We start from the raw sequence: 10,217 nt of genomic DNA, 5'->3' as shown, positions 1-10,217 counted from the left end.
TATTTGTTTGCTAAAAGTCAATTTATATTTTCCGACTTTGCAAACCTGCACTTATTTGTGATATGAATTTTTAAGACATGACTTTTTTCTTCATTAATTGCATTTATAATATTTACTGTTACCTAAGAGGAAAGTCTGACCTCTAATTAGTTTCAATCTTCATCTTTGCTGCCATCTGTAGGTGACTTGAGCGGTACAAATGTAACAGCTCTGTGATCAGGACCTGTGTCTGTGAGAAAGCATGATGTTGTCATTACCTGTCCCTCCTGATTTTAATGTTAAAATTAGGCAAAACCCATAAAAGATAAACCATACAACAGCTTGTGGCTTTGTCTCTTCTTGCACCTCCATGTAATCATGCAACTGAGGTAGTAAAAAAATTAAGGAAAATTAAGTTAGAATGACAGAATCATAGATTAGTTTGGGTTGGAAGGAGCCTTAAAGATCACATAGTTCCAACACCCTGGCCATGGGCAGGGATGTCATTCACTAGGTCAGGTTCCTCACTGCTCCATTCAGCCTGGACCTGAATATTTCCAGGTATGGGGCATCCACAACTTCTCTGGACAACCTGTTCCAGTGCCTCACCATCCTCTGAATGAAGAACTTTTTAACATCTCATCTAAACCTGCCTTCTTTCGGTTTAAAGCCATTTCTCCTTGTCCTGCTGCTAATCTGCCCATATAGAAAATCCCGCTCCCTCCTTTTCATGAGCCCCCTTAAGGTACTGGAAGGCTGCAATTGCATGCCCCAAAGCCTTCTCTTCTCCACATGGAACAACTCCAGTTGCTGGCTCCATGATGAGGATCCATAAAATGCTATTTTACAGCATTATTACACCATGGGAGGCACCAGAACACCTGTAATTTTGACTATAAATATGAAATATAAGTCTTGGTGTACATTTGATTGTTGAAACTTAGTTTCTTTTCAAGAACCATTTCTTTTCAGTGAGCCATGCAATGTTTTAGCAGGACTGTTACGGTACAGAAAACTTCTCAAAAGAAAAATACACCAAGAGCAGAGAGGTTGATCATAATTTTAAACACATTATGACCAATTTTGGAAATCTGAAATTATACAAGTGAGGTCAGCATTTGAAATATTTGATTTAATGACTGGACAATTTTGATACATAAAAATAGATACTTAGTAATGAACAAGTTTATACAAACCAGATTTCTTTTGTACAGTACAAAACAATGATGGAGATAAAAAAAGATTTGCTGGGTTACAGAGCAAGACACAAGAACAAAACACCACTGAATAAATTTTTTAAAATTATCAGAGGCTTATTTCATAAATACAGTGTAATGCTTTCATTTAACAAATACAAAATTTACTATTTAATTTATCAACATCAGGAAATATATAAAATGTCTTTGAATGACAATCTGATTTAAAAACTAATGCAAATACAATAGCATTTTTAGAATTGAGGTAATATTACACATTATCTCAAAAAAAGCTTTAATAAATAAAACTAAACAGAAGGCAAAGTGCAATTCAGTGAAAAGGAGAAAAGATAAAGCTTTTATTTTAACAATAGTAGATAAATAGTTATTAAAAGTGGGTTTAAGCCTTAAAAAAATATTTTGGCTAATTTGCCATGTTTTCAGATAAACTGTATAGCTATTTAATCATAAGCCAACCTTTCATGAATCCAATTCTACAAAGAGAGGAAAGGCAGTAGGTATTTGTTTTCAGGTTTCTTACTTACATCAACATTCAGGTGTTAGAAATTTAACATTGCTTGCAGCTATCTAGTTCATTCAGTGCAACAGTGAAAGCTTAATTTATTTCTCAACATCTGAAATCCTGCAAATTAAAATTAATTTTAAAATCTCCATTTGGGAGATACAATGTAAAAATACAGAATTTTTCTGTGCTGCTTTTAGCATGCTTTGTGCTAACCTAGTATAGTTCCAGGCCAAAGCCAATGGAAATTTTATTACTGGTTTCAATGACAGCACTATGTATACAGTGTCAAATATTCTAAAATATCCTAATATTATCTCTGCCTTAATAAAACAGTAAAATCACCAGTAACTTTACTAGGAGAAATAAAAAAATAAAATTTACACTTAGCTATTGAAGAATATCCAGAATAATTTTGAAAGCATGAATCAGACAGATTAATTTGTTCATCACTTGTAAATCAGTTGACTGTATGTAAATAATACAGAGAAAGAAAGAAGACTAATATAGTATTTGAGTACAGACACTACAAGATAGTTATGCATCCATGCCCCAGCAGAAGTCAATGGGGAAAGCTGACAAATTAGATGCCAAAGTTTCTCAAATGATCTGGGCCTTATTCAGCTGAAAGAAAAATCTACTGAACACACAGTAGCTGTTCATGTTTAAAAATACTATACTGCATGCTGATAAATTCTTTTCATTTAATGAATAAAACCCAGACTTACAATTATTTCAGTATTTTAAAACAATTTCTTCCCCAGCTGTTAGTTTACTAACTCAGAGCAGACACACCAATAATTCTTTCCACGAAGTTTGTACAGTGAAGAACACAAAACATTTTTAAATGCTGGTCTCCATGTTAATGAAACTTGGAACATTCCTCAGGAATGTTACTGTATTCACTTGTCACAGCTTATTTAAGACTTTCAACAAAGTTGCTGCAAAAAATGATAGCATGATACACTATATCAGTTTTCCACCTGTTGTGGATATAATTCTCTTCCTAAAGCATTTCACCAGATGTGGAATTTATTTTAAATATCTAGTTTTGTTTACTATAATGCTACAGTAGATCTGGCTAGTTTGCTGTTAAGAATGAACTTACAAATTCCTTAATACCTGTAGCTTGAACTTGAATCCCCTCAAGCTGAAAAAATACCTTTTAACACTCTTGTACAGTCAAGTGTAAAAGCTGAATATACAACATCTAAAACCTCTTATTCATAAAAAATATTTTTTTAGCAGTAAATGGCACTATCAAAACCCTATTTCTTCACAGGCAGTTATTTACATACTTCTTAGACATCTGGTTTCACCGAGAAGGAAAACCAAAATAATAAAACTACATACATTTTATAAAGACTAAAATTCCTAATTGCCTTTGTGAAAAAATGGCTACATGCTGATGTTATATTTTTTCTATTATTAATGTTCATTGAAAATTATCTACCACTGGGATTAACTAATTAAGAAATATTCTGTATATTATCTCCCTGTGGGATACCTCGATGTAAATGAATTATGAGTAACAATAAAGTGCTATATAAAAACCTAAAACTTGGGAATTGTCTTAGTTGGTTTTCATTTATCAAACAGACAAGAGCTTTTTTGTACAAAGAAAGCTACTTTCTGTGACAAAGCAAGCAACAAATGTATTGCCATTCAGGAAAAATAAAAACATACACTTAATATTTAATTTAAAAAAAATTATCTAAATGCGATAAAACTGGCACAGTATCAAGAGACATAACAATGAAAACCTTAAAGGCACAATCAGAAGAGAGTGAGTGCTACATAAAAATGCTGTTCTTGGAGTATTTAATCTTATTCCAGACCAAACCCCTCTGCATTTGAAATGCCAATGATTAACTTTTGCTTCAGTTCCTTCTTGTTCTTGTAAGGAGGGAGACAAAGCTGGTTGAAGCAGGTATGGGCCACAGGTAACCTAAAATTATTTAAAAAATATTCAGCAAAACACATTTAAGAATAATGTGATAGAACCAGAATTCTGCCAATTGCCTATATATTTTCAGTTAAACATTTCTTAAATAAGAAATTCTATAAAAAGAACATTTATCCCAATGTTGGTTCAAGTTCTTTTGAATGCAAGTAACATCACTGCTGGTCACAAGTACCTCAGATGAATTTGTTTGTCTGCAACTCTCTTCTCCATCTTTTAATTTTTTTTTTCAAATTGGAAACATCTTCCAGATTTTCCTGGAAACTCCAGGTACTACATGACTTCTCTAAACACAATATCTGGGTACAGTCAGAATCCACAACATGGAAAAGGAAGGTGGGTTCTGCAGTAGGTACAGACACACCTAGAACAACCACAATTATGTGTCTGTGAGGATACAGAACTCAGAGTTCAGCAGAGAGCTTTGCAGAACTGACTGAAATGCTGGAAAAACAACAGTTCACAAATTCTGGTCTCAGCTATACCAAAACTTCCAGTTCCAAGTTTCTTCTGAGAAAGCACTTGAATGTATGTATTGCAGATACAGCTAAGGAACGCCTGACTGAAACACTAGAAACTTTGTTTCTCACTGGAATGGATTAATTTGCTGAGCCACAGGTAATAAAAAGCTACACGAACTTCTTGCCATTTAAATTCTAAAGTGACATGGATGACACACCTGAGGATACAGACTTGTCCTACAGCTGATAATTTGGGGAGGAGAGAGAAGAAGGACAATGAGCTGAAGCTCAACCTGTCATTTGGAAAATACACTGGAAAATATATTACATTTAGACACATATTTTATCATGTGACTCAAAAGGCCTCTAGGTCTCTTTTCATTTCATCCCTTAGTCTTTTGAATGGCACCAACTTGGCCTTTGATCATTGGAAAACATGCTCAAAAAAGAGTGGAACCCCCAGATCTGGAAACCCAAGTTACTTTCCCCTCCCTGCCCTTTACATGATCAGCAAAGATCTGTTAATCGGACTGGAGTCGTGGCTTCTGAATTGAAAAAGTTGAGAGGCTTTTATTAATTTGCCAATTCTTGTTGCTATTGCATTTTCTGATCCTATTGTGTGAGCAATATGATGATGGTGTCTACATTTATCCCTTTGCAGGCAGTCTGACAGCAACAATTATCTTGCAAAACATGGACTTACAGTAGTTTAAAATGCACACTATTTCAAAACACATTTTCTCATTTTTAAGAAAAAGAACAATTTACAGAAGGAACATAAAGAGTGATTCAATGTTGACTGATTTTTCTTCATTTTTCATCTGATCTTCATGTTCCTTTAATGTTACTGGAACCTGTTATTACCTCATTGAGAAAACAGTAGAAATACTACTGTAATGAGATAAATTAAGTTTAAAACAACCTGAAAATTTATTATGTTTATGCCTTTAGATCAGCTCTTCACAGTAAACTCAGAAAAATTCAGACTTTGAAAAAATAGTTCCATTTAAGTATTTTGATTACTCCAAGTGTTTGAGAAATTTAGGTAAAGCCAGTAATTACTGCTTCACAGCAAGCTTCAGAGCAGCAAGTTTTTCTGTACAGCTTTCAAATTATTTAAACCGACTTTCTCAGTCTTAAGAATTAAAAAAAAATTATTAACTGGGTTGCTAGAAATAATTCCATTAAACTAAAAAAAATCAGAAAACTTCATGGTAGTTCAAGGTATATTTTCATTAGGTCAGCTATCATGTTAAGAATGACTAAATAAATTATTTATTTGAATTGAAAACATGTAAATAATCCCTATAAATAACTACCAGCCTCAAATGTAAACACTGACTGGAAAAACAATTTCCTTGTTTTTTAAATTTATGCAATCAATAAATGAGTATAACATTTTGAAGGCAAACTAAAGGAGTCCATGCAGTTTCTTCCTTGTACATTCTTTTGCTCTTCTGTAAAAAGACATCCAAGAACAATCAGGGCTCTCGGGAAAAATTTAATGAAAAAAATTTTAAAAATCCAAAACATTACTTACCAATTAGTGGATGTTTCACTCTTTGAAATCTTGAAATTCAGATCAGCCATTCCTCCCACAGGTACTCTATCACTTCCTGTAGCAAAATGTAGCAGCTTCTTCTGAAGGTCCAGAGAAAATCCAAGTACTACATCCCAGAAGTATCTATGCTCAGGGCAGAGAAAGAAGAAAATGTTGCAAGATGCAACATTGTAAAAAAAATAGCATGAAAATGGTAATAAAGCTATAAGTACTACATGATGAATATCACTTACTGGGAGTTTAATTAACAGAATATATAGGACATGAGCAGTACCCCAATATACAAGGTTAAATTCCCAAGGAATTGACAAATACAATATTTTATTAATTTTGGAATGATGTCTTGCCAAATAATGTCCCAACCCACTAATCTATACAAACATAAATGCCCTCTACTCACTAATATAAATTTCCTTAGTATCAAAGGGAATTGAGTAAAAAATTGTATTTTTAGAAGATTGGATATAAAAATACTGAGATTTCATATGCAGGATTTGAAGCTTTTCTTTTCAAACTACTCCACTTCAATGTGGTCATAATCTTTTAAGTAAACACGTACAATTAAGGATCTAATTCTTCCTGCTTATGACCATTTAGTCATGTCTTTATCTTATTTAGAAATAGGTTTCTACAACTTCAGTCATTCTCAGATTATCCTTGAAGAAGTCCTTGCTGGAAGTGTAACATTCCATGAGGTTTTAAACTCAGTAATTAGAATAAAAACCCAGGCCTACCGTATAGTCAGATCAGTTTTTTGGTAGCCCTCATATTGGGTACTTCTCTGTAAAGCAGACATGTCCAGTTCAGGACTGCCACAGACGAGAATTTCAACTTCCTCTGGACGAAGTAGCTGCCATAAAGCAAGGATAAAATATTTAATTTTTAAAAAAATATGAGAAATAATGCTATTAGATTAAGATTAAATTTTTATTTTGTCATTACAGAAAAATTAACAGAGTATCATTCAATGTAAGTCTCTAACTCGGATACATACCGATTATAGAAAAATTAATACGGCAGCACTTTGACAAATCTCTTACTGCCATATATAGTAGAAAGTTAATTACAGGATAACATAATATTTCAGCTTATTTTGTTCTTCATCATTCTTACATTTATTACACTCACTTGCCTTTCATTTGATCAGACTACAAATGGGTCAGGAAGAAAATTAAGTTTGTACATATGGAAACCTGAGGGAGAGTCTTGATGTCAATTTTGATTTCAGCTTCCATTTAACTTGCACTGGCAAATCCCAGTGTAGGTAACTGAGCAGCAGAGCCTGACGGAACTTGACTCTCAGTTGTACACTGCTGTGCAAAGCAAATACTTATAACAATAATCCATGTTTAATACCCACTAAACTTACACCTGAAGAACCCACTTATTCATTTACTACAACATCATCAAGTTCCATGGAAGCATGCCATAGCATTTCAATGGATTCTCATTGTCCTTCCAGAACCTTCCCTGAGGCTGGGCACACCTCACTTTGCTGCAAGGTGTCACAGTTCACCAATCTTGCTGGAATTTAGAAAATTCCAGGCAAATTGAAACTTTCTCTACGCAGAAGGGATGCTGTAAATTAAATTAAAGAAGTCATTCCAACAGCCAAACAGGACTGAAAATAGAAGAATGTCTAATCTCAGCCTGAGTGTTCCTCCTGCAAAAATGTTTTTGGAGGAGTCACTCAGGAGCACTCAGACACAGTTGTTCTGCAGTTCCTAAATGTAAGGGATACACAGAAACCTGTAAACCTTCACAGGACAGCCTGTGATGTGCCTGAATACATAGTGATAAACCATAGTGAGAACAGTTGGTTACCTGATTAATTTCTTCTACTTATGTTGGATTAATCAAGTCTATTGATCAATCAAGATTCTTTCCAAATCTTAAAGTCATCCAGTGCAATTTAATTTAGATAAGTCATTGTCAAATACTTGAAATAGAAGTGAAGACTTATGTTTCACTCGACTCTTACCAGTAATGCATATGAAGCACAGACACTATGAAATCCATAATAGAAAGCTGCAAATTGTTTGTAGATCGATTTATTGAGAAGAAAATCAACATAGAGCTGCACATATTCTAAAAAAAAAAAATATTTTGTTACATTATAATAATTTTAATCAATCACTTGTTCTCCCCTCTAAAATTGTAGTGGATATGAAAAATGAATGCATTTAATTTTAGATGCCATTAAATTGGTAGGCACACCAGAAAGAACTACAGCCATTTCATTTTCACACTTCGCTTATGAAAGCATAGGCTTATAGAAAGGAGAAAAGGGACAAACTTAAATCTGCAAAGTATGTGTGGTTAATATACACTGAAGTACCTTTCCTATTCCGATTTGTGACTGGAATTTTATCTCCATTTGGCTTTAAGTTGTAAGATTTTATAACACCAAATTCTTCCTGAAAAACCTACAGAAAAAGAGGAGTCAAGGTCAGCACTGGAAAATAAATTAATATACTTACAAATTACAAAGCTTTTATTATGCAATGTATTCCCTCTCTCTCTTCAGCACATGCTATAATTCTGAGGATTGTGAGGTTTCTACAAGTTAAATATTACAATTTTCAACAAATTGCTCAGAAAAATTGGTATTCAAAGAACAAAAAATGACCCTGTTACATAGTGACATGGCAAACTGACCTGTAGGCTCTGGAGCCATAGAGCTTTTCATACAAAAGAACAGTATAGGAGCAGCAAATACCATTAAGAAGGTATTTTTTCTGTTGTAGTTCCCCTAGAAACCAAGTACCACCAATATGAAATTTCATTAACTACTATGTGTGTTCTGAAACAATGAGTAAGTGAAAAAGACTTTCTTGACTGAAATAGCAGTTCCAACACACAGATCAGGCATAACTTTAAAACATTGAATAGGCTATTGCTGAAGTGAGATTTCCTGGACAAAATGCATAAAATAACCAAGTAAACTTTGGCTGTCTTCTGGGTTAGACAGAAAAGGGATTATCGTGCAGCCAGATGAATTTCACGAGCCAGGTCACTGATTGCAAGGTGGTGGTGTCAAAGAGAGCAAAGAGCTGGAAATGCACCAGCAGCTGGGCAAGTGACCCTGGTGGTGAACACTGGGATCCACCTACACTTCCAGGGAACAACAGCCTGGAGCCTCATCATGGAGCGAATTGCTGAACAGCCAGCAGTGCTGGGCAGCACGGCTCCTGGAGCCAGCTCTGATCCCCGTGCAGTTATATTACAAACAGTCAGCAATCACACAGCAATAAGCCACTCCACTGCCATTCTCACAGCAGGAAAAATCACTGAATGAGGTTGAGAATCACTTATAGTTGTGCAATAAATGACCTGAAAGGTTGAGTAAAAATCCTCTTCAACATTGCCTTCGTAGGATAGAAGTTCACTTAGTCCATGCGCCAATTCCTACAATATGAGTAAAAACTCTTGAGTAAATCTACAAAACTAAGTGATGCACTTTGCAAGGATATGCCACATATATTGTTTTATACAGAAAGTATCTTGGAAAAATTGTATTTTTAAAATGCATGCTATGCTAGAAAACACAGAGGTTTTCTGTTTTCATCAGGAGACTTTATCAGCCTGTGCTAAAAAAAAGCTGTCTGTAAACAGTCCATAACTCAAGCATTAAATATAAACAAATCAGGTTTTCTATTAGTAATTTTGCCTCTTAGAAAATGTAATACTTACAGGCATAATCTGAAACAGGTCATCTAATGTGACACCACAGATGCCTACAAGTGTGTTATGATCACAGGGAACAATGGGAGGACTCAATAGTTTCTTGTAACAGCAAGGTGGGAAACGAATATCCAAGGTGATGCTGTTATATACAGCAAGTCCCATAAGCTATATATGTCCAAAGTTAAGGGCAAATCTGACACATCCTTATTATAGTCAGTATTTTGTAGCTTGGAAAAAAAGTAAAGATTCATGCTCAACAAATAGAAGGAATGTAAATTATTTCATTGTTTCTGGACTGACAATTTTAAATGTAATTAATGCATTACAATTAAGCAGCGGTTAACATTGTCAAATGATGCACATTGACCAAATGCTTGAGAATCTTCTTCAGACTATTCTATACAAGCATATCTACAATAAATTTTTCCAAAGTATTGTTATGAAAAAGAGAAAGATAAATATGTATTTTCTAGTGAGAGACAATAAAGCAATGTTTCTTTTAAATAAATCTAAAAGCATTAAGACAAACCTGCACTGGTACTACAACTCATCCTCTAGCACATTTAAATGCATTCCATGACACAAATTTGAAACTATCCCAATTCAACTTCGCACAAGAATAGATCTGTAAGAAAAGACCTTCAATCTTCATCTGAACCAATTGCAATCAGTAAATGGACACTATTACCTCATCTCAGTGGTGTTACAAGCATATACTGTCGTAAATCGTTTGACTGAGGTCTTCATTAATGAACACAACAGAAATAACATGTGGCTTCCACTTTGTAATAAAAAGGCAAAAAGCCAGATACCGCTCAATGGGGATTTAAATGAAGTATTAATGGAC

The 10,217-nt window shown here is 34.2% G+C and overlaps 1 protein-coding gene across 3 annotated transcripts in view; it reads right to left on the bottom strand.

Annotated features, from left to right (window-relative positions):
• Positions 1–1,096: 1,096 nt before the first annotated feature.
• Positions 1,097–10,217, bottom strand: part of HECTD2 (HECT domain E3 ubiquitin protein ligase 2) — a 42,124-nt gene continuing 33,003 nt past the window's right edge. For 2 of the 3 annotated variants that reach the window (XM_088059774.1, XM_005520841.3), the window contains 7 exons: positions 9,377–9,535; positions 9,017–9,091; positions 8,022–8,109; positions 7,665–7,771; positions 6,418–6,533; positions 5,663–5,806; positions 1,097–3,646 (listed from right to left, as the gene is read on the bottom strand). In XM_088059774.1, coding sequence (XP_087915900.1) covers positions 3,526–3,646; positions 5,663–5,806; positions 6,418–6,533; positions 7,665–7,771; positions 8,022–8,109; positions 9,017–9,091; positions 9,377–9,535 — 810 coding nt within the window. In that variant the 3' untranslated portion in view covers positions 1,097–3,525. The remainder of the gene's footprint in view (positions 3,647–5,662; positions 5,807–6,417; positions 6,534–7,664; positions 7,772–8,021; positions 8,110–9,016; positions 9,092–9,376; positions 9,536–10,217) is intronic. The other variant, XM_088059775.1, reaches the window with a different exon arrangement.

The sequence above is a fragment of the Pseudopodoces humilis genome, chromosome 9 (genome assembly GCF_049639895.1).
Source record: "Pseudopodoces humilis isolate 2021_Gansu_Grassland_sample_001 chromosome 9, ASM4963989v1, whole genome shotgun sequence".
Taxonomy (NCBI): Eukaryota; Metazoa; Chordata; class Aves; order Passeriformes; family Paridae; genus Pseudopodoces; species Pseudopodoces humilis.
The sequence above is the reverse complement of the archived record's forward strand: the minus strand, read 5'-3'. Positions and strand labels throughout refer to the sequence as shown.